The following is a 24162-nucleotide window of genomic DNA, read 5'->3' on the forward strand; positions in this document are numbered from 1 at the left end:
TTGGGGTGAAGGACAGAAGCAACACTGATACCAGGGGCGGAAATCCCGGGGGGGACGGGGGGGACACGACCCCCCCATCCTGGGAAAAATATGATTTGTCCCCCCCAATATATCACTGAAACATAACTATGTAATTTAAATAATATTAATAATACGCAATGAAAGCAATTGTGCTGATTATAGACACTTAATAGCGCGTTTTTAAGTTTCAAAAGATCGCGACCCCCCCCACCCTTTGCCTCACAATGGTTTGATCCACTGCCAGTTCCTTAGTTGGCAAGGTAACAGAGGGGTCGTCTCTACTGTCAGGGTTATCATCCACAGAGGTGTAAAGAGGAGCTAAGACAGAACAAGGACAACACGATGATGACATGAGTCACAACAGAAAACTGCGTAGTAGTGGGAGGACTGCAAGGGCAACCAAACCACATCATTATATAATTACATTCTTGCATGGATATTTTAGTTTGTTTAAAGGTAGTGTTAGCAGCGGCGCAGCAGTCTAAGGCACTGTATCTCAGTGCTTGAGGTGTCACTACAGACACCCTGGTTCGAATCCAGGCGGTATCACAACCGGCCGGGTTTGGGAGTCCCATAAGGCGGAGCACAATTGGCCCAGCGTCGTCCGGGTTTGGCCAGTGTTGGCCGTCATTGTAAATAGTAATTTTCTCTTGACTGACTTGCCTAGTTCATTAAAGGTTCAATAAAAATTATTATTAGAATATTTTTTTTCAAGTCTCCTTGCACTCTGAGTGGAACAGTGAAGTGCTGCTGTCTAGTGGCAGACGTGTGAATTTGGAATCAGGTCTCAGAAAGAGAGAAGAGAAAGAGTGAGAGGGAGAGACAGAGAAGTGTCGTCACCACTTGGGTCATTTGTTCAGTTGTAAAGTATTGATGACAATATGTTGCCAGACAGTCACACAACAGGACAGTCACAACAGAGCCCCTTCAGCATTCAGTTGTGCCCTCTGTCTCTCTCTTTCTCTTTCTCTTTCTCTCACTCTCTCTCTGTGTCTCTCGCTCTCTCTCCAAATGTATCCTGTCCTAACCTGTGTGTGTGTGTGTGACTATTTTTATTTTATTTTATTTTTTTAATTTTATTTAACCAGGTAGGCCAGTTGAGAACAAGTTCTCATTTACAACTGCGACCTGGCCAAGGTAAAGCAAAGCAGTGTAACAAAAACAACAACACAGAGTTACACATGGGATAAACAAACGTACAGTCAATAACACAATAGAAAAATCTGTATACAGTGTGTGCAAATGAAGTAAGGTGGTAAGGCAATTAATAGGCCAATAGTGGCGAAGTAATTACAATTTAGCAATTTACACTGGAGTGATATATGTGCAGATGAGGATGTGCAAGTAGAGATACTGGTGTGCAAAAGAGCAGAAAAACCAAAACAAATATGGGGATGAGGTAGGTAGTTGGTTGGATGAGCTATTTACAGATGGGCTGTGTACAGCTGCAGCGATCGGTTAGCTGCTCAGATAGCTGATGTTTAAAGTTAGTGAGGGAGATATAAGTCTCCAACTTCAGTGATTTTTGCAATTCGTTCCAGTCATTGGCAGCAGAGAACTGGAAGGAAAGGTGGCCAAAAGAGGTGTTGGCTTTGTGGATGACCAGTGAAATATACCTGCTGGAGCACGTGCTACGGGTAGGTGTTTGCTATGGTGAGGGCATAGAAAATGGTTTGTTTTGTAAAGTTAAGACGTCATTCAATTAGTTTACTTGGGTGACCAAGGAACAAATGGCATTCGATTAAGGGAAAACAATGGCATGAGTCATGCCATACACACACACACCTTTGTTTTACTATCCTTGTGGGGACCAAACAATTGATTCCCATTCAAAATCCTATTTCCCTTTAACCTTACCCTAACATTAACCCCTAACTCAAAAAACCTAACCCTTTACCCTAATTGTAACCCTAAACCTAACCCCTTTTTTTGTGGGGACCAGCAAAATGTCCCCACTTGTCTGAATTTTCCTTGTTTTTCTGTCCTTGTGAGGACTTCTGGTCCCAACAGGGAAGCTAAAAACCAAACGCACACACACACAGCACTTTCTAATGATAACCTGTTTGGATGAGTCTGTTGTACGCTTTTCAATTATCATGTTCCAATGGCAATTTAGGTCATTACTGATTTTAATGTCTTCATTTTGTCTTGGCTAATGAATGTGAAGAGCGACTGACGCAATATGAGCTTATATTAGCTCATTTTGCAACCTGTCATTGCTTTGCATTGAGATCATAGCTCAGACCCAAATTAGACTGACACAGGAAGTGCCTGAGTGTTTAAGAAACAGTGTGTGCCAGTGTCATCCTGTCCCCCATTCCCCATCTTTCTGCTCCCCATCGGTCCTCAAACAGCCCCTTCCCCCTGTCCCATCCGATCCCCCCTCCGCCTCTCCGCTACCCAACCCCTAGCGCGTCGTCCCTCGTTCCCTTCCATCATGTTTCTATGGGTCCTGTCTTCTTTGCTCCCTGCGTCACTTGGGAAACATATGTTAAAGTAAAAGCCTGGCAGCCTGAGCCAATGACTCCCGACTGAAGTACGAGAAGTCGCCTTTGATCAGTGGAGCCGCCAGTCAGTAGGCAGCCGGACCGTGGCTGAGCGTCATACCCACTGCTTTATTCTCCTTCTGCATGGCACACACTGGAGCCCCAGGCGTGTCTAGGAGACGTCTGACGCAGACACAGCGCTGCCAGAGTGGAGCTAGCTCCTAGGAAGGATATGGATTAATTTGTTTCAGCAGCATGACGGTTTTCAGTGTAAGGGTGTGTAATGTTACCATCAGTGCTCTCACAGAGTTTGAGTCACTCCCAGCTGCATGCATAGCCTCTGCACGTTGTCGTGTCTTTGGCATCATTAAAATGGAAGACTTGTTTATCAAATAACTCTCTGTAATTATTATTACGCGATTAAATTGATTAATCGTGTAACTGTAATTAACTAGAAGGTCGGGGCACCAAGGAAAATATTCAGATTACAAAGTTATAATTTTCCTAATATAACTTTCAGATATTATAATATCTGATCGATTTGTCTCCATTAATGATGTGTTATTTACCTCACGTCAATCTCATTCCAAACGTCGTAAATTGTTGGTTATCTGCACGAACCCAGTCTTCACTATGAGTCATCCATACATCAATTGTCTTAAAATCATTTATTTACTAAACTAAATAATTCACAGAAATGCAAAAACAGATATGGTGACAAGGAAATGATAGGAGAATGTGCCCTAGTGGGCTAAACCGGCATGGCGGCTTGTTACACAAAGAAAGGGGGGTTGGGCTTGAATGAAAGAGCGGGAAGACTGAGGAACACAGAAACAGCTCTGCTATCGTAAATACAGAATCTTATGCATTCTAAATTACCGCCCATTTGGAAAAGGAAAATGCAATAAATATTTACTCTGAGCTGCGCTCCGGTAGGTTGGTCGTAGATGCTGGCCGTGTTGGCCAACAGAGATCTTCCTGTCCTCGGAAGAATGTCACTGGTGGTAAAATGGATACGTTGTAGTATCTTCGTTGTGTGTTAGATTAGATCTGTCGTCCGTCCTTTCCTAGCCCACGTCTACAGCGGCCGCTGCTAACTCAACGGCTAGGAAGTATCACTTCTGTAGTGAATAAGGGTTCAAAGTTCATACCATTCACAACCAAGGCTCACGCTGAGGTTGGCTTAGTTCTGTACTTGACATGTGTGTCCTTTTAATGCAGAGGCTGCAGACCTCACGTACCCGGAACAGACTGATTATGTTTTTGTCACTGACTTATATAGTGGCGAGGGGAGAAGGGTGTGTTTCATCGTTTATAACCCCTGTCTCTTCACAGGGGCGGGCCACTGATTGAGAAGGGCTCTTTCCTTATGAAAACCCAATTCTCTCATTTGGAAGCTAAAATTACATTTAAACTCCTAACAAACAGTTTCAATATCAAACATTTAAATTGCACAACAATTCCATGTGAATCTGATAACTAGAATGTGTAGACTTTCCCAGGTACAGTTTATGTCGTCCTGTCATCAGTCATAATGTCTCAGATGACAACCAAACTGACATCCATACTCATTAAGTACCTGGTATATTTCCAACTGGTTCTATTACCGAAATATGGTTCCTTTCCCCCCACTTGTTTGATGTTCCCAGACTCTCTATGTTTAAAAAAGGCTATTCAAAAGTCCTTCAGTAGAGTCAGAGAGAGAAGGGAAGGGAGAAAGGTATTTATGGGGGGTCATAAACCTTACCCACAGGCCAACGTCATGACAACGTGAAAGCTTCGAGCTTAAATGCATTGATCATGAAATTGTGTCATTACGAACTTCTCCGCAATGCTAAATTCCATTCTGTTGGACTCCAGCGATACGTCTTGTAGCACTGTAACCTTTTCAGCGTGCGCAAGCCCTGGCTAGACGGAGAAGTTTCACTCGAGTCCAACAGAATGGAACATAACATTGCAATTAAAGTTTGGAATGACACAATGTCATGTGTACAACATAAAGGCCTGCATCACTATAAGTATGTGGGTGTTTTTGGAGCCTTTGTTCATGTTTTATCTGTGCCCCTCCAACTGCAGAACAAGCATGAGGAAGTCTATCGCTGTTTCGATACGTTTCTCAAAACCAAGTGAAAAAGTGTCTGGACAATACTATAACATGCTATCCAAAATACAGATTTGGTTCAAAAAAGTGAACTTGTCCTTTAATCCTTTTTTTGCCTCTGCCAGGTGGTGTTCAATCTGATCCACAGAAGCCAACGCGTTAGTACGTCTGATTCAACTGTTTAACTAATCATAGTCTTCAATCAACATTTCATTAGTTAGATTGAGTTTGTTGCAGCATCGGCTGGAGTAAAAGCCTGCATCCATGACACTTTGCAGATACCTTTGGCCAGTGGTTCCCAGCTCCAGTCCTCCAGTACCCCCAACAGTACATATTTTTGTTGTAGCCCTGGACAAACACACCTCATTCAACTCATTGAGAGCTTGATGATTAGTTGACAAGTTGAATCAGGTTGTCCAGGGTTACAATAAAAATATATAATAAAAAGTATATATATGTCATATATGACCTCAAGCATGCCAGGAACTCCATTTCAACCGCAGTGGTCTTCTTGGTACGTCAAACCCAGTAAACCTCATGCTCACTCACTCACTCACTCACGCACGCACGCACGCACGCACGCACGCACACACACACACACACACACACACACACACACACACACACACACACACACACACAATCAATCACAATAGAATGTTGAATTCTGAGTTCTGCTTTTGTCCCTATTGGTTTACTTCAAAGAAGATTTCATGTCTAGTTGGTCTTATAAATGGAAGAAAAAAAACATTAGAAATTCCATCGATTTCTCTTCTAAGTACAGAACTTCAATCATATACGTACTCTAAACATAAAGGTGATATGGTCATGGAGGTATTTATGACATTCTACTCCAGTGGCTCTGCCCCCCAAACTCTGAGAGCAAATTCAAGTTTTCATTTTCAAGATAAGTTACATACAGGTGTAGGATTTCATTTGAGCCAGCTTTCTAAAGCAGGAAAATAATCCTGCAGCAACAGGAAATGTGGATTATAATTAATGGTAGTTTTTGCAGGGGTTGATACATTTTTCGTAAGAGAAAATCAAGGCTGAAATTTCTAAGTGGAAATTATGAACTTCAGAAGCCTTCTTAAACCTCAAATACACTACAATTCCTGCAACAGGGTGATCAGATTAAGATTTTACATCTGTACTATATTTCTCTGTGTCATGAAATATATACTGTACATAGAAGACATTAAGAGATTGTTGTTGGTGGAAGTTATTGTTGGACTTGTCAGGAGGAGTAAAGAGCCACAGTCCCAGTCTCTTGTCTCGGTCTTATCATCATGTCTATTGATGATGATGATGATGTCCCATTTCCTTGATTGACACGGTAGCTTGTGAAAGTCACGCCTCTTGTCTTGTCTTAACATCTCAGCATCCGTTCTCAGGTACGATCCTGCATTTGAGGATCTTCAGGTAGTTCTGGACCTTGTTGGAGTCCCGTCTGAAGCAGTAGAGTAGGTCGTGGTCGCTCATGGCCTGGGATTCTCTGCTGGTGTCTGACGAGGGGTCCAAGGCCTCAGGGGAGGACAGGCCACTCAGGGAGTTACTGATCATCCCCAGGTGCTGCATCTGAGAGAGAGGGACACAGACAGTGGATTGTCAGAGACAAGGAATTTTACTTTCTGTACATATTGCATTATGAGGTGTGTCTGTGTGTGTGTGTGTGTGTGTGTGTGTGTGCCTTCTCTCGTGAGCTATCACATGCCAACCCAGTAGCAGAGTGAGGATTGTCTAGTGACATCCTGGTTGGCATCTGCATTCGTCACTGACTCAGTGATGGTGTCAACATCAGTCTACACAATGTCACTATGGATCAAGCTGCTATAGGACTCTTTTCACTGTAGTATGCTCAAGGCTAATTCTGTCTTATTTGCTTTTATTTGCTTTCTCTCTCCCCCACTATCTATATCTTTCTTTAATTCTCTCTCTCACACTCACTCACTGTCACTATAGTATGTATGCTCAAGGCTAACTCTGCCTTATTTGTATTCTCTCCTTCACACTCACTCACTTTTACTATTGTATGCTCAAGGCTAAATCTGTCTTATTTGTCTTATTTGTATCCTCTCTCTCTCTCTCTGTCTCTCTCTCTGTTTCTCTGTTTTTCTCCCCCCATCTCTGTGATTCATTCAGTGACATACACACTTCGTCATCTGTGAGACATTTCACATTATAACTCTTACATAAAGCCATAGGTAATTTTCAATTTAATCATCCAAACAACAAATAGTAATGATGGATTTAAGTGATGATTATTTTCTAGAATTGAGCTGCAGTCAGTAGAAATGTTCATTGTATAATTATGAGCTCATAAAGAGATTAATATTACTTAATTGGTGGGTAATATAATAATACATTAGTTATCAGATACACTATATATACAAAAGTATATGGGCACTCCTTCAAATTAGTGGATTCGGCTATTTCAGCCACACCGTTGCTGACAGGTGTATAAAGTCAAGCACACCGCCATGCAATCTCCATAGACAAACATTGGCAGTAGAATGGCCTTACTGGCGAGCTCAGTGACTTTCAACGTGGCACTGTCACAGGATGCCACCTTTCCAACATGTCAGTTGGTCAAATTTCTGCCCTGCTAGAGCTGCTGCGGTCAACTGTAAGTGCTATTATTGTGAAGTGGGAACATCTCTGAGCAACAATGGCTCAGCCGCAAAGTGATAGACCACACAAGCTCACAGAAATGGGCCGCTGAGTTCTGAAGCACGTAACGTGTAAAAGTAATCTGTCTTCGGTTGCAACACTCAGTATCGAGTTCAAAACTGCCTCTGGAAGCAACGTCAGCGCAAGAACTGTTCTTTGGGAGCTTCATGAACGCTACCTGCCCGAATATATAGTGCCTACTGTGAAGTTTGGTGGAGGAGGAATAATGGCCTGGGGCTGTTTTTCTTGATTCGGGCTCCTTAGTTCCATTTAAGGGAAATCTTAAAAGTGAGGTCCATACAGAAATGGTTTGTCGAGATCGGTGTGGAAGAACTTGACTGGCCTGCACAGAACCCTGACCTAAACGCCATCGAACACCCTTGGGATGAATTGGAATGCTGACTGCGAGCCAGGCCTAATCGCCCAACATCAGTGCCCGACATCACTAGTGCTCTTGTGGCTGAATGGAAGTAAGTCCCCGCAGCAACGTTCCAACATCTAGTGGAAAACCTTCCCAGAAGAGTGGAGGCTGTTATTGCAGCAAAGGGGGGAACCAACTCCATATAAATGCCCATGATTTTGGAATGAGATGTTGGACGAGCAGGTGTCCACATACTAATGGTCATGTATTGTAATAGATACACACACACACACACACACACACACACACACAGACACACACACACACACACAGACACACACACACACACACACACACACACACACACACACACACACACACACACACACACACACACACACACACACACACACACAGCCCCCCCAACCCTTCTCCCCCCACACACCCATCTTCCAATCAGCCACCTTCTTCCCCCGTCTTCCTCTTACCCTATCAGCCACCTTCTCCCCCCATCTTCCTCTTACCCTATCAGCCACCTTCTCCCCCGTCTTCCTCTTACCCTATCAGCCACGTTCTCCCCCATCTTCCTCTTACCCTATCAGCCACGTTCTCCCCCATCTTCCTCTTACCCTATCAGCCACCTTCTCGACTCCCTTGCGTAGCTCATCTCCAGTGCTTTGTTGGAGCTGAAGTTGTTGAAGTCATCCTGGTGAACCATGTTCTGGTGGAACTGCCACAGAGGATCCTTCCATGCTACCAACAGCTTCAGAATCACCTCTGTTAACTCTTCTCTCTGAGGAGAGAGAGGGGGATTTCCTTGAGCATATTAGAGAACGATAATGGGACTTACGAATTCAGAGTGCAGGTCACTGGAGATGCTATGCATCCTGGAACTGTGCTGGATGACCCCGTCAAAGTGGTCTGCCAGGGAAAGGAAGTGGAACCCCGCCTGAACGTGGGCACAGATAGGCGCTGTGTTTGCCCTACCCCTGTCCCTGCAGCTACACACACACCAACACCATGAGCAGAGCCCACACTGGAAGAGAGAGAGAGAGAGAGAGAGAGAGAGAGAGAGAGAGAGAGAGAGAGAGAGAGAGAGAGAAGACAAGTCATGGAAGAACTAACACTGGCCTATGTATATCTAATGTAACAAGATGACATGTACGTAGGTTCATGACTCCATACCATTCAAACCGTATAGCCTAGAAACTAGCACATACTGTGTAACAATGTCATATATGACATCAAGCATACCATCTACTCTATTTAAACCACTGTGGTCGTCTTGGTACGTCAAACCCAGTAAACCTCATGCGCACACACACACACACACACACACACACACACACACACACACACACACACACACACACACACACACACACACACACACACATACAATAGATTCTGAGTTCTGATTTTAGCACGATTTATTTATTTTAAAGAACATTTCATGTCTAGTTGGTCTTAGGAATAAAAAATAAACAACATATTTGTTAATTTCCATCAATTTCTTTCTGAGTTACAGCCCTTCTCCCTCTTGAAAATGTACATTTAAAACATTAAATGGATTCATTATATGAAACATGCATGTACTCTAAACCTAAAGGTAATATGGTCATGGCAGTATTTATGACATTCTACTCCAGTGGCTCTGCCCCCCAAACTCTGAGAGAAAATTCAAGTTTTCATCATCAAGATAAGTTACATACAGGTGTAGGATTTCATTTGAGCCAGTCTTCTACAGCAGGAAAATAATCCTGCAGCAACAGGAAATGTGGATTATAATTAATGATAATTTTTGTAGGGGTTGACACATTTTTCGTAAGGGAAAATCAAGTATGAAATTTCAAAGTGGAAATTATGAACTTCAGAAGCCTTTTTGAAACCTCAAATACACTACATGTTTAAAATTGGCTCTCAAAATTCTCCTTCAACAGGGTGATCAGATTAAGATTTTACATCTGTACTATATTTCTCTGTGTCATGAAATATATACAGTACATAGAAGACATTAAGACATTGTCGCTGGTGGAAGTCATTGTTGGACTTGTCAGGAGGAGGAAAGTGCCACAGTCCCAGTCTCTTGTCTCGGTCTTATCATCATGTCTATTGATGATGATGATGATGTCCCATTTCCTTGATTGACACGGTAGCTTGTGAAAGTCACGCCTCTTGTCTTGTCTTAACATCTCAGCATCCGTTCTCAGGTACGATCCTGCATTTGAGGATCTTCAGGTAGTTCTGGACCTTGTTGGAGTCCCGTCTGAAGCAGTAGAGTAGGTCGTGGTCGCTCATGGCCTGGGATTCTCCGCTGGTGTCTGACGAGGGGTCCAAGGCCTCAGGGGAGGACAGGCCACTCAGGGAGTTACTGATCATCCCCAGGTGCTGCATCTGAGAGAGAGGGACACAGACAGTGGATTGTCAGAGACAAGGAATTTTACTTTCTGTACATATTGCATTATGAGGTGTGTCTGTGTGTGTGTGTGTGTGCCTTCTCTCGTGAGCTATCACATGCCAACCCAGTAGCAGAGTGAGGATTGTCTAGTGACATCCTGGTTGGCATCTGCATTCGTCACTGACTCAGTGATGGTGTCAACATCAGTCTACACAATGTCACTATGGATCAAGCTGCTATAGGACTCTTTTCACTGTAGTATGCTCAAGGCTAATTCTGTCTTATTTGCTTTTATTTGCTTTCTCTCTCCCCCACTATCTATATCTTTCTTTAATTCTCTCTCTCACACTCACTCACTGTCACTATAGTATGTATGCTCAAGGCTAACTCTGCCTTATTTGTATTCTCTCCTTCACACTCACTCACTTTTACTATTGTATGCTCAAGGCTAAATCTGTCTTATTTGTCTTATTTGTATCCTCTCTCTCTCTCTCTGTCTGTCTCTCTGTTTCTCTGTCTTTCTCCCCCCATCTCTGTGATTCATTCAGTGACATACACACTTCGTCATCTGTGAGACATTTCACATTATAACTCTTACATAAAGCCATAGGTAATTTTCAATTTAATCATCCAAACAACAAATAGTAATGATGGATTTAAGTGATGATTATTTTCTAGAATTGAGCTGCAGTCAGTAGAAATGTTCATTGTATAATTATGAGCTCATAAAGAGATTAATATTACTTAATTGGTGGGTAATATAATAATACATTAGTTATCAGATACACTATATATACAAAAGTATATGGGCACTCCTTCAAATTAGTGGATTCGGCTATTTCAGCCACACCGTTGCTGACAGGTGTATAAAGTCAAGCACACCGCCATGCAATCTCCATAGACAAACATTGGCAGTAGAATGGCCTTACTGGCGAGCTCAGTGACTTTCAACGTGGCACTGTCACAGGATGCCACCTTTCCAACATGTCAGTTGGTCAAATTTCTGCCCTGCTAGAGCTGCTGCGGTCAACTGTAAGTGCTGTTATTGTGAAGTGGGAACATCTCTGAGCAACAATGGCTCAGCCGCAAAGTGATAGACCACACAAGCTCACAGAAATGGGCCGCTGAGTTCTGAAGCACGTAACGTGTAAAAGTAATCTGTCTTCGGTTGCAACACTCAGTATCGAGTTCAAAACTGCCTCTGGAAGCAACGTCAGCGCAAGAACTGTTCTTTGGGAGCTTCATGAACGCTACCTGCCCGAATATATAGTGCCTACTGTGAAGTTTGGTGGAGGAGGAATAATGGCCTGGGGCTGTTTTTCTTGATTCGGGCTCCTTAGTTCCATTTAAGGGAAATCTTAAAAGTGAGGTCCATACAGAAATGGTTTGTCGAGATCGGTGTGGAAGAACTTGACTGGCCTGCACAGAACCCTGACCTAAACGCCATCGAACACCCTTGGGATGAATTGGAATGCTGACTGCGAGCCAGGCCTAATCGCCCAACATCAGTGCCCGACATCACTAGTGCTCTTGTGGCTGAATGGAAGTAAGTCCCCGCAGCAACGTTCCAACATCTAGTGGAAAACCTTCCCAGAAGAGTGGAGGCTGTTATTGCAGCAAAGGGGGGAACCAACTCCATATAAATGCCCATGATTTTGGAATGAGATGTTGGACGAGCAGGTGTCCACATACTAATGGTCATGTATTGTAATAGATACACACACACACACACACACACACACACACACACACACACACACACACACACACACACACACACACACACACACACACACACACACACACACACACACACACACACACACACACACACACACACACACACAGCCCCCCAACCCTTCTCCCCCACACACCCATCTTCCAATCAGCCACCTTCTTCCCCCGTCTTCCTCTTACCCTATCAGCCACCTTCTCCCCCATCTTCCTCTTACCCTATCAGCCACCTTCTCCCCCCGTCTTCCTCTTACCCTATCAGCCACGTTCTCCCCCATCTTCCTCTTACCCTATCAGCCACGTTCTCCCCCATCTTCCTCTTACCCTATCAGCCACCTTCTCGACTCCCTTGCGTAGCTCATCTCCAGTGCTTTGTTGGAGCTGAAGTTGTTGAAGTCATCCTGGTGAACCATGTTCTGGTGGAACTGCCACAGAGGATCCTTCCATGCTACCAACAGCTTCAGAATCACCTCTGTTAACTCTTCTCTCTGAGGAGAGAGAGGGGGATTTCCTTGAGCATATTAGAGAACGATAATGGGACTTACGAATTCAGAGTGCAGGTCACTGGAGATGCTATGCATCCTGGAACTGTGCTGGATGACCCCGTCAAAGTGGTCTGCCAGGGAAAGGAAGTGGAACCCCGCCTGAACGTGGGCACAGATAGGCGCTGTGTTTGCCCTACCCCTGTCCCTGCAGCTACACACACACCAACACCATGAGCAGAGCCCACACTGGAAGAGAGAGAGAGAGAGAGAGAGAGAGAGAGAGAGAGAGAGAGAAAGACAAGTCATGGAAGAACTAACACTGGCCTATGTATATCTAATGTAACAAGATGACATGTACGTAGGTTCATGACTCCATACCATTCAAACCGTATAGCCTAGAAACTAGCACATACTGTGTAACAATGTCATATATGACATCAAGCATACCATCTACTCTATTTAAACCACTGTGGTCGTCTTGGTACGTCAAACCCAGTAAACCTCATGCGCATACACACACACACACACACACACACACACACACACACACACACACACACACACACACACACACACACACACACACACACACACACACACACACACACACACACACACACACACACAATAGAGTTCTGAGTTCTGATTTTAGCACGATTTATTTATTTTAAAGAACATTTCATGTCTAGTTGGTCTTAGGAATAAAAAATAAACAACATATTTGTTAATTTCCATCAATTTCTTTCTGAGTTACAGCCCTTCTCCCTCTTGAAAATGTACATTTAAAACATTAAATGGATTCATTATATGAAACATGCATGTACTCTAAACCTAAAGGTAATATGGTCATGGCAGTATTTATGATATTCTACTCCAGTGGCTCTGCCCCCCAAACTCTGAGAGAAAATTCAAGTTTTCATCATCAAGATAAGTTACATACAGGTGTAGGATTTCATTTGAGCCAGTCTTCTACAGCAGGAAAATAATCCTGCAGCAACAGGAAATGTGGATTATAATTAATGATAATTTTTGTAGGGGTTGACACATTTTTCGTAAGGGAAAATCAAGTATGAAATTTCAAAGTGGAAATTATGAACTTCAGAAGCCTTTTTGAAACCTCAAATACACTACATGTTTAAAATTGGCTGCATTGCAGGAAAATTCTCCTTCAACAGGGTGATCAGATTAAGATCTTACATCTGTACTATATTTCTCTGTGTCATGAAATACATACAGTACATAGAAGACATTAAGAGATTGTCGCTGGTGGAAGTCATTGTTGGACTTGTCAGGAGGAGTAAAGTGCCACAGTCCCAGTCTCTTGTCTCGGTCTTATCATCATGTCTATTGATGATGATGATGATGTCCCATTTCCTTGATTGACACGGTAGCTTGTGAAAGTCACGCCTCTTGTCTTGTCTTAACATCTCAGCATCCGTTCTCAGGTACGATCCTGCATTTGAGGATCTTCAGGTAGTTCTGGACCTTGTTGGAGTCCCGTCTGAAGCAGTAGAGTAGGTCGTGGTCGCTCATGGCCTGGGATTCTCCGCTGGTGTCTGACGAGGGGTCCAAGGCCTCAGGGGAGGACAGGCCACTCAGGGAGTTACTGATCATCCCCAGGTGCTGCATCTGAGAGAGAGGGACACAGACAGTGGATTGTCAGAGACAAGGAATTTTACTTTCTGTACATATTGCATTATGAGGTGTGTCTGTGTGTGTGTGTGTGTGCCTTCTCTCGTGAGCTATCACATGCCAACCCAGTAGCAGAGTGAGGATTGTCTAGTGACATCCTGGTTGGCATCTGCATTCGTCACTGACTCAGTGATGGTGTCAACATCAGTCTACACAATGTCACTATGGATCAAGCTGCTATAGGACTCTTTTCACTGTAGTATGCTCAAGGCTAACTCTGTCTTATTTGCTTTAATTTGCTTTCTCTCTCCCCCACTATCTATATCTTTCTTTAATTCTCTCTCTCACACTCACTCACTGTCACTATAGTATGTATGCTCAAGGCTAACTCTGCCTTATTTGTATCCTCTCTCTCTCTCTCTGTCTCTGTCTCTCTCTCTGTCTCTCTGTTTTTCTCCCCCCATCTCTGTGATTCATTTAGTGACATACACACTTCGTCATCTGTGAGACATTTCACATTATAACTCTTCCATAAAGCCATAGGTAATATTCAACGTAATCATCAAACAACAAATAGTAATGATGGATTTAAGTGATGATTATTTTCTAGAATTGAGCTGCAGTCAATAGAAATGTTTATGTAGAAGGATCTGCCCCTTTTTTCAATTTTAGCCTAAAATGACATACTGCCGGTAGCTCAGGCCCTGAAGCAAGGACATTCATATTCTTGATACCATTTGAAAGGAAACACTTTGAAGTTTGTGGAAATGTGAAATGAATGTAGGATAATATAACACATTAGATCTGGTAAAAGATAATACTAAGACAAAAACATGCGTTTTTTTGTATTTATTTCTACCATCATCTTTGAAATGCAAGAGAAATGCCATAATGAATTTTTCCAGTCCAGGCGCTATTTACATGTTGCCCACTAGATGGCAGCAGTGTTTATGCAAAGTTTTAGAGTAATCCAATGAACCATTGCCTGTATCAAGACTGCCCAAATGTGCTTAATTGGTTTATTAATAACTTTTCAAGTTCATAACTGTGCACTCTCCTCAAACAATAGGATGGTATTATTTCACTGTAATAACTACTGTAAATTGGACAGAGCAGTTAGATTAACAGGAATTTAAGCTTTCTGCCAATATCAGATATGTCTATGTCCTGCGAAATGTTCTTGATACTTACAACGTCATGATAATCGCATTAGCCTATGCTAGCTCAACCGTCCCAAACCCTATCAGCCACCTTCTCCCCATCTTCCTCTTACCCTATCAGCCACCTTATCCCCCCATCTTCCTCTTACCCTATCAGCCACCTTCTCCCCCATCTTCCTCTTACCCTATCAGCCACCTTCTCCCCCATCTTCCTCTTACCCTATCAGCCACCATCTCCCCCCATCTTCCTCTTACCCTATCAGCCACCTTCTCCCTCCATCTTTCTCTTACCCTATCAGCCACCATCTCCCCCCATCTTCCTCTTACCCTATCAGCCACCATCTCCCCCCATCTTCCTCTTACCCTATCAGCCACCTTCTCCCTCCATCTTTCTCTTACCCTATCAGCCACCTTCTCCCTCCATCTTTCTCTTACCCTATCAGCCACCTTCTCCCCCATCTTCCTCTTACCCTATCAGCCACCTTCTCCTGCTGTCTTCCTCTTACCCTATCAGCCACCTTCTCCCCCCGTCTTCCTCTTACCCTATCAGCCACATTCTCCCCCCCCGTCTTCCTCTTACCCTATCAGCCACAATCTCCCCCCGTCTTCCTCTTACCCTATCAGCCACCTTCTCCCCCCGTCTTCCTCTTACCCTATCAGCCACCTTCTCCCCCCGTCTTCCTATTACCCTATCAGCCACCTTCTCCTGCTGTCTTCCTCTCACCCTATCAGCCACCTTCTCCCCCGTCTTCCTCTCACCCTATCAGCCACGTTCTCCCCCATCTTCCTCTTACCCTATCAGCCACCTTCTCGACTCCCTTGCGGAGCTCGTGCACCATGTAGCTCATCTCCAGTGCTTTGTTGGAGCTGAAGTTGTTGAAGTCATCCTGGTGAACCATGTTCTGGTGGAACTGCCACAGAGGATCCTTCCATGCTACCAACAGCTTCAGAATCACCTCTGTTAACTCTTCTCTCTGAGGAGAGAGAGAGAGAGTAGAATTGTATGTTCTTGTTGAGTTGGTTATTGAGTGTTGAAAGAGAGAAGACAGACACAAGCAAAGACATAGAAGCAGTCTACATCTGGAGACAGACATGGGTACTACAGGAAGCAGAGAGGGGTAATACGATCAGGGAACAGACACTGTTATTACAGGAAGCAGAGAGGGGTAGTACCATCAGGGAACAGACAAGGTTATTACAGGAAGCAGAGAGGGGTAGTACCATCAGGGAACAGACAAGGTTATTACAGGAACAGAGAGTAGTACCATCAGGGAACAGACAAGGTTATTACAGGAAGCAGAGAGGGGTAGTACCATCAGGGAACAGACAAGGTTATTACAGGAAGCAGAGAGGGGTAGTACTATGGTAAACAATAGTTGATTAAACAGAGTTGTAAGACTCACAGCCAGTCTCTGCGCGTTCTCTTTGCCATTAGGGGTTAGTATGGTGGCTGTATGGCAGTGGCGGTTTATCCTGCCAATATGATTTCTGCTTGGCAGAACATATTGCTCCTGAAGGAGGGAAGAAGAAAGGAGCGAAAGAGGAATTGAGTTGACAGGGAAAACGTAGGTAGAAAGTAAAAGGTCAGAGAGTCAAAGGAGCTGCATCTCTGAAGAGCAAAGCCTTCGAAAGCAAAGAAACAAAAAGCTTGTAGAACCTTTAAAGGGATAGTTCACCCAAATGATAAAATTACAATAGACTGCTGTCTTACCTTGGCAATAGACTGCTGTCTTATATTGGCAATAGACTGCTGTCTTACCTTGACAATAGACCGCTGTCTTACCTTGTGTCACGTCCTGACCAGCAGAGGGAGCAATTGTAGTAGTTTTGGTCAGGACGTGGCAGAGATTGTTATGTTACATGTGAGTTGGGTGTTGGACTCCCAATTGAAGGCAGGTGTGTTGAGTTGCCTTTGATTGGGAGTCCTATATAGTAGTGTGTGTTTTTCCTTGTGGTTGTGGGTAATTGTTTCTGTTTAGTGTGTTTCACCTGACAGGACTGTTTGGATGTCAGTTTTCTTGTTTTGTAAATTGTATAGTGTTCGTTCTTTATTAAATGATGATGAACACTAACTCTGCTGCATTTTGGTCCACTTCCTCAGACAGCCCTTACACCTTGACAATAGACTGCTGTCTTACCTTGGCAATAGACTGCTGTCTTACCTTGGCAATAGACTGCTTACAGGGTAAGGAAACCAATATGTTATTTTGGCATTTGGGTGAACTATCACTTTAAACATGCAATTTCCTATTACTAAATTGAAACCAGTAAAAAAAGGGTGCTGGAAGAAATGGCAGAGGTTTTACGGAGCCCAACCAATTGTGTTATTATGTGTTTTCTCGCGTTATTTGTAACTTATTTTGTACATAATGTTTCTGCAACCGTATCTTACGGCAGAAAAGAGCTTCTGGATATCAGGACAGCGATCACTCACCTCGGATTAGACAAAGATTTTTTCTTCAACAAGCAAGACGCACAGGACATTCTCCAAACATCCGATAGGGCCGACATCCCCGTTATTTGCAAGAGGAAGAAACGCAGGTACAGGGGACACCGAGCGGGATGCCTCGTGGGGACCCGCAGAAGGCGAGTGGGAAAGCTGCCGTTACCGTCAATATTACTCGCCAACGTGCAATCATTGGACAATAATTTAGACGACGTACGATCACGAATATCCTACCAACTGGACATCAAAAACTGTAATGTCCTATGTTTCACAGAATCGTGGCTGAATGACGACATGGATATTCAGCTAGCGGGATACACGCTGCACTGGCAAGATAGAACAGCACACTCCGGTAAGACGGGGGGTGGGGGGCGGTCTGTGCATATTTGTAAACAACAGCTGGTGCACGAAATCTGAGGAAGTCTCTAGATTTTGCTCACCTGAAGTAGAGTATATTGTGATAAATTGCAGGCCACACTACTTGCCTAGAGAGTATTCAGATATTCTTTTCGTGGCTGTTTATTTACCACCACAGACAGATGCTGGCACTAAGACCGCACTCAGTCAGCTGTATAAGGAAATAAGAAAACAGGAAACCACTCACCCAGAGGCGGCGCGCCTAGTGGCCGGAGACTTTAATGCAGGGAAACTTAAATCAGTTCTACCAAATCTCTATCAACATGTTAAATGTGCAACCAGAGGGAAAAAAATTCTAGATCACCTGTACTCCACACACAGAGACGCGTACAAAGCTCTCCCTCGCCCTCCATTTGGTAAATCCGACCACAACTCTATCCTCCTGATTCCTGCTTACAAGCAAAAATTAAAGCAGGAAGCACCAGTGACTTGGTCTATAAAAAAGTGGTCAGATGAAGCAGAAGCTAAGCTACAGGACTGTTTTGCTAGCACAGACTGGAACATGTTCTGGGATTCTTCCGATGGAATTGAGGAGTACACAACATCAGTCACTGGCTTTATCAATAAGTGCATCGAGGACGTCGTCCCCACAGTGACTGTACGTACATACCCCAACCAGAAGCCATGGATTACAGGCAACATTCACACAGAGCTAAAGGGCAGAGCTGCCGCTTTCAAGGTGCAGGACTCTAACCCGGAAGCTTACAAGAAATCCTACTATGCCCTGCGATGAACCATCAAACAGGCAAAGCGTCAATACAGGGCTAAGATTGAATCATGCTACACTGACTCCGATGCTCGTCTTATGTGGCAGGGCTTGCAAACTATTACAGATTACAAAGGGAAGCACAGCCGCGAGCTGCCCAGTGACACAAGCCTACCAGGCGAGCTAAATGCCTGCTATGCTCGTTTCGAGGTAAGCAACATTGAGGTATGCATGAGAGCATTAGCTGCTCCGGACGACTGTGTGATCATGCTCTCCGTAGCTGACTTGAGTAAGACCTTTAAACAGGTCAACATACACAAGGCTGCGGGGCCAGACGGATTACCAGGACGTGTGCTCTGGGCATGTGCTGACCAACTGGCAGGTGTCTTCACTGACATTTTCAACATGTCCCTGATAGTGGGTTCTGTCGTTAGTGACAGAGACATACAGAGAGAGAGAGAAAGAGACTAGGACTGTGTCATTAGTGACAGACATAAAGAGAGAGAGAGAAAGAGACTAGGACTGTGTCATTAGTGACAGACATACAGAGAGAGAGAGAAAGAGACTAGGACTGTGTCATTAGTGACAGAGACATACAGAGAGAGAGAGAAAGAGACTAGGACTGTGTCATTAGTGACAGAGACATACAGAGAGAGAGAGAGAAAGAGACTAGGACTGTGTCATTAGTGACAGAGACATACAGAGAGAGAGAGAGGACTAGGACTGTGTCATTAGTGACAGAGACATACAGAGAGAGAGAGAGAAAGAGACTAGGACTGTGTCATTAGTGACAGAGACATACAGAGAGAGAGAGAGAAGAGACTAGGACTGTGTCATTAGTGACAGAGACATACAGAGAGAGAGAGAAAGAGACTAGGACTGTGTCATTAGTGACAGAGACATACAGAGAGAGAGAGAAAGAGACTAGGACTGTGTCATTAGTGACAGAGACATACAGAGAGAGAGAGAGAAAGAGACTAGGACTGTGTCATTACTGACAGAGACATACAAGAGAGAGAGAGAAAGAGACTAGGACTGTGTCATTAGTGACAGAGACATACAGAGAGAGAGAGAAAGAGACTAGGACTGTGTCATTAGTGACAGAGACATACAGAGAGAGAGAGAGAAAGAGACTAGGACTGTGTCATTAGTGACAGAGACATACAGAGAGAGAGAGAGAAAGAGACTAGGACTGTGTCATTAGTGACAGAGACATACAGAGAGAGAGAGAAAGAGACTAGGACTGTGTCATTAGTGACAGAGACATACAGAGAGAGAGAGAAAGAGACTAGGACTGTGTCATTAGTGACAGAGACATACAGAGAGAGAGAGAAAGAGACTAGGACTGTGTCATTAGTGACAGAGACATACAGAGAGAGAGAGAGAAAGAGACTAGGACTGTGTCATTAGTGACAGAGACATACAGAGAGAGAGAGAAAGAGACTAGGACTGTGTCATTAGTGACAGAGACATACAGAGAGAGAGAGAAAGAGACTAGGACTGTGTCATTAGTGACAGAGACATACAGAGAGAGAGAGAGAAGAGACTAGGACTGTGTCATTAGTGACAGAGACATACAGAGAGAGAGAGAGAGAGACTAGGACTGTGTCATTAGTGACAGAGACATACAGAGAGAGAGAGAGAAAGAGACTAGGACTGTGTCATTAGTGACAGAGATACAGAGAGAGAGAGAAAGAGACTAGGACTGTGTCATTAGTGACAGAGACATACAGAGAGAGAGAGAAAGAGACTAGGACTGTGTCATTAGTGACAGAGACATACAGAGAGAGAGAGAAAGAGACTAGGACTGTGTCATTAGTGACAGAGACATACAGAGAGAGAGAGAGAGACTAGGACTGTGTCATTAGTGACAGAGACATACAGAGAGAGAGAGAAAGAGACTAGGACTGTGTCATTAGTGACAGAGACATACAGAGAGAGAGAGAGAGACTAGGACTGTGTCATTAGTGACAGAGACATACAGAGAGAGAGAGAAAGAGACTAGGACTGTGTCATTAGTGACAGAGACATACAGAGAGAGAGAGAGAAAGAGACTAGGACTGTGTCATTAGTGACAGAGACATACAGAGAGAGAGAGAAAGAGACTAGGACTGTGTCATTAGTGACAGAGATACAGAGAGAGAGAGAAAGAGACTAGGACTGTGTCATTAGTGACAGAGACATACAGAGAGAGAGAGAAAGAGACTAGGACTGTGTCATTAGTGACAGAGACATACAGAGAGAGAGAGAAAGAGACTAGGACTGTGTCATTAGTGACAGAGACATACAGAGAGAGAGAGAGACTAGGACTGTGTCATTAGTGACAGAGACATACAGAGAGAGAGAGAGAAAGAGACTAGGACTGTGTCATTAGTGACAGACATACAGAGAGAGAGAGAAAGAGACTAGGACTGTGTCATTAGTGACAGACATACAGAGAGAGAGAGAGAAGAGACTAGGACTGTGTCATTAGTGACAGAGACATACAGAGAGAGAGAGAGAAAGAGACTAGGACTGTGTCATTAGTGACAGAGACTACAGAGAGAGAGAGAGAGGACTAGGACTGTGTCATTAGTGACAGAGACATACAGAGAGAGAGAGAGAGAGACTAGGACTGTGTCATTAGTGACAGAGACATACAGAGAGAGAGAGAAAGAGACTAGGACTGTGTCATTAGTGACAGAGACATACAGAGAGAGAGAGAAAGAGACTAGGACTGTGTCATTAGTGACAGAGACATACAGAGAGAGAGAGAGAAAGAGACTAGGACTGTGTCATTAGTGACAGAGACATACAGAGAGAGAGAGAGACTAGGACTGTGTCATTAGTGACAGAGACATACAGAGAGAGAGAGAAAGAGACTAGGACTGTGTCATTAGTGACAGAGACATACAGAGAGGGAGAGAAAGAGACTAGGACTGTGTCATTAGTGACAGAGACATACAGAGAGGGATAGGGAGAGAACGAGAGAAAGAAAGAGGTAACCTTGAGCATACTAGAGAAAGGTAAGGGGACTTACGAATTCAGAGTGCAGGTCACTGGAGATGCTGTGCATCCTGGCACTGTGCTGGATGACCCGGTCAAAGAGGTCTGCCAGGGAGAGGAAGTGGCACCCCGCTTGGCCGTGGACACAGATAGGCGCCGCGCTCGCCCTGCCACTGCCACACAGCTCCACACACACCAACACCAGGAGCAGAGCCCACACTGAAAGAGAGAGGGAGAGAGGGAGAAGGATGAGGATGATGAGAAGAGGAGAGGAGAGAGATAGAGGGACTAGAGAAATAGAGAGGAGGTTGAAGGTGTTGAGAGAGAGGATGGCAATAGAGGGAGAGGACAGGATCCTCTCACCAGCCAGGAGCAGCACTGGCAGAGAGAGAGTGAGAAGAGGAATAGAGAGAGGTGAGGATGGGATCCTGTCTCACCAGCCAGGAGCAGCACTGGCAGAGAGAGAGTGAGAAGAGGAACAGAGAGAGGTGAGGATGGGATCCGGTCTCACCAGCCAGCCAGTCAGGAGCAGCTGGCAGAGAGAGAGTGAGAAGAGGAACAGAGAGAGGTGAGGATGGGATCCTGTCTCACCAGCCAGCCAGTCAGGAGCAGCTGGCAGAGAGAGAGTGAGAAGAGGAACAGAGAGAGGTGAGGATGGGATCCTGTCTCACAAGGCAGATGCAGCACTCAAACTGGTGGAAAGATAGAGGGAGAAGGGATGAGGACAGGAGGTAGAGGGGGACAATGAGAAGAGCAATGAGAAGGAGGAAAGGGCAGGATAGAGGGAGAGCTTTGGATCCTGTCTCACCAGCCTATAGAAGAGGATGAAGAGAGACAACACTGACAGAGGGATAGAAGGAGAAGAGGATGAAGAGACACAACACTGACACTGGATAGTGACTGACAGGTTGAGGGAGGAAGAGGAAAAGAGAAAGGGAAGAAGAGGTGGTAAACAGAGGAGAGGATCTAGTTCCACCGGCAGAGGCATGCATATATAGCTCCTCAGTCCCTGGTCCCTGGTCCCTGCTCCCTGCTCCCTGCTCCTCAGTCCCTGGTCCCTGGTCCCTGCTCCCTGCTCCTCAGTCCCTGGTCCCTGCTCCCTGCTCCCTGGTCCCTGCTCCCTGGTCCCTGCTCCCTGCTCCTCAGTCCCTGGTCCCTGGTCCCTGCTCCCTGCTCCCTGCTCCCTGCTCCTCAGTCCCTGGTCCCTGGTCCCTGCTACCTGCTCCCTGGTCCCTGCTCCCTGGTCCCTGGTCCCTGGTCCCTGGTCCCTGCTCCCTGCTCCTCAGTCCCTGGTCCCTGGTCCCTGGTCCCTGCTCCCTGCTCCTCAGTCCCTGGTCCCTGGTCCCTGCTCCCTGCTCCTCAGTCCCTGGTCCCTGCTACCTGCTCCCTGCTCCCTGCTCCCTGGTCCCTGGTCCCTGGTCCCTGTTCCCTGTTCCCTGCTCCCTGATCCCTGATCCCTGATCCCTGCTCTATACATGCACTGCCCTGGCTTGTTCTTAGAGGTAGCTACCTTGTTTGATGTTGTTCCTGGACATTCTGTGTTGCTTGGTGGTAGTTTTGAAGCTGGAGGATGTACAGTGACACTCAGCTATTTAAAGGGACCAGGAGTATTAAGGAAAGGGTCTCTCTCTCTGTCATCATGTGATGACCACACTCATTTAGGAGGGGAGGAGAGAGAGACAGAGGTTTGCATGAGTTTTCATTCGCCCTCAATTTTCTCTCTCTTTTTTTTCATCTGATCATGATGGAAGTCGGCTTTACAGCCCAAAGCGGTCGGGACAAATCAGGACAGATACAGGGGAAAATGCTCATTCAGCTCACCCCCCAGCCCCTTCACCAGTCTCACTGTCATTCATTAGGCTAGTTCAGTGCATAGGCTATGCTCAGAAAAAAGGTGCTATCTAGAACCTTAAAGGGTTCTATGGCTGTCCCCATAGGAGAACCCTTTGAAGAACCCTTTCTGGTTCCAGGTAGAACACTTTTGGGTTCCATGTAGAAAACCTTTCTACAGAGGGTTCTACATGGAACCCAAAAGGGTTCTACCTGGAACCAAAGAGGGCTCTCCTATGGGTACAGTCAAAGAACCCTTTTGGAACCCTTTTTCTAAGAGTGTACAGTAGTATGGTACTGCCATTCACACTGACCAGCTCCCATGTTTTTCACATGCTGATGACTTCATCCACGTGTTAAACTCATTCCACGGAGGTCTGAGTGGCTGCAGGTTCTCACTCCTCCCTTGTAATTGATTGATAAATTAAGGTCACTAATAAGTAAGGAACTCCCCTCAGCTGGTAGTCTATGTTTTAACTGAAACCAAAACCCTGCAGACACAGCCCTCCGTGGAATGATTTTGACATCCCTGATTTAAATGATCAATGTATTGATCAGTAAGTGAAAGCAAACCTTGTTGTTGATTGTTTTCAGTATAATCTCTGTCCTTGTTCTGTAGTGTTCTGTAGTGTACTGTAGTGTACTGTAGTGTTCTGTAGTGTACTGTAGTGTACTGTAGTGTTCTGTAGTGTGCTGTAGTGTACTGTAGTGTACTGTAGTGTTCTGTAGT

General features: G+C 44.8%; 1 protein-coding gene and 2 pseudogenes across 2 annotated transcripts; all 3 read right to left on the reverse strand.

The window, feature by feature from the left end:
• Positions 1-5985: 5985 nt before the first annotated feature.
• Positions 5986-9681, reverse strand: LOC123743832 (prolactin-like; annotated as a pseudogene).
• A 151-nt stretch (positions 9682-9832) lies between these two features.
• Positions 9833-12762, reverse strand: LOC106593854 (prolactin-like; annotated as a pseudogene).
• A 151-nt stretch (positions 12763-12913) lies between these two features.
• On the reverse strand, positions 12914-23148 carry LOC106593855 (prolactin). Of its 2 annotated transcripts, XM_045722563.1 has the most exons (5): positions 23113-23144; positions 21637-21821; positions 16452-16559; positions 15843-16022; positions 12914-13885 (listed from the first exon to the last, which is right to left on the reverse strand). In XM_045722563.1, the coding sequence occupies exons 1-5, from the start codon at positions 23135-23137 to the stop codon at positions 13685-13687; spliced, it is 699 nt and encodes a 232-aa protein (XP_045578519.1). In that variant the 5' UTR covers positions 23138-23144; the 3' UTR covers positions 12914-13684. The 2 variants fall into 2 exon arrangements, with proteins under 2 accessions (XP_045578519.1, XP_045578518.1); XM_045722562.1 differs by lacking the exon at positions 16452-16559 and having other exon boundaries at positions 23113-23148.
• Positions 23149-24162: the final 1014 nt, after the last annotated feature.

This window comes from Salmo salar, chromosome ssa07, assembly GCF_905237065.1.
Source record: "Salmo salar chromosome ssa07, Ssal_v3.1, whole genome shotgun sequence".
In the NCBI taxonomy this organism is placed as follows: Eukaryota; Metazoa; Chordata; class Actinopteri; order Salmoniformes; family Salmonidae; genus Salmo; species Salmo salar.

Bases quoted from the DNA above. Each gene is read 5' to 3' on its own strand.
- LOC106593855 (XM_045722563.1), bottom strand. From the start codon at position 23,137: ATGTCCAGGAACAACATCAAACAAG. The intron at 16,560-21,636 runs GTAAGTCCCCTT...TCCCTCCTTCAG, and splicing joins GTGACCTGCACTCTGAATTC to GAGCAATATGTTCTGCCAAG. The intron at 13,886-15,842 runs GTAAGAGGAAGA...CCTCTCTCTCAG, and splicing joins TCGAGAAGGTGGCTGATAGG to ATGCAGCACCTGGGGATGAT.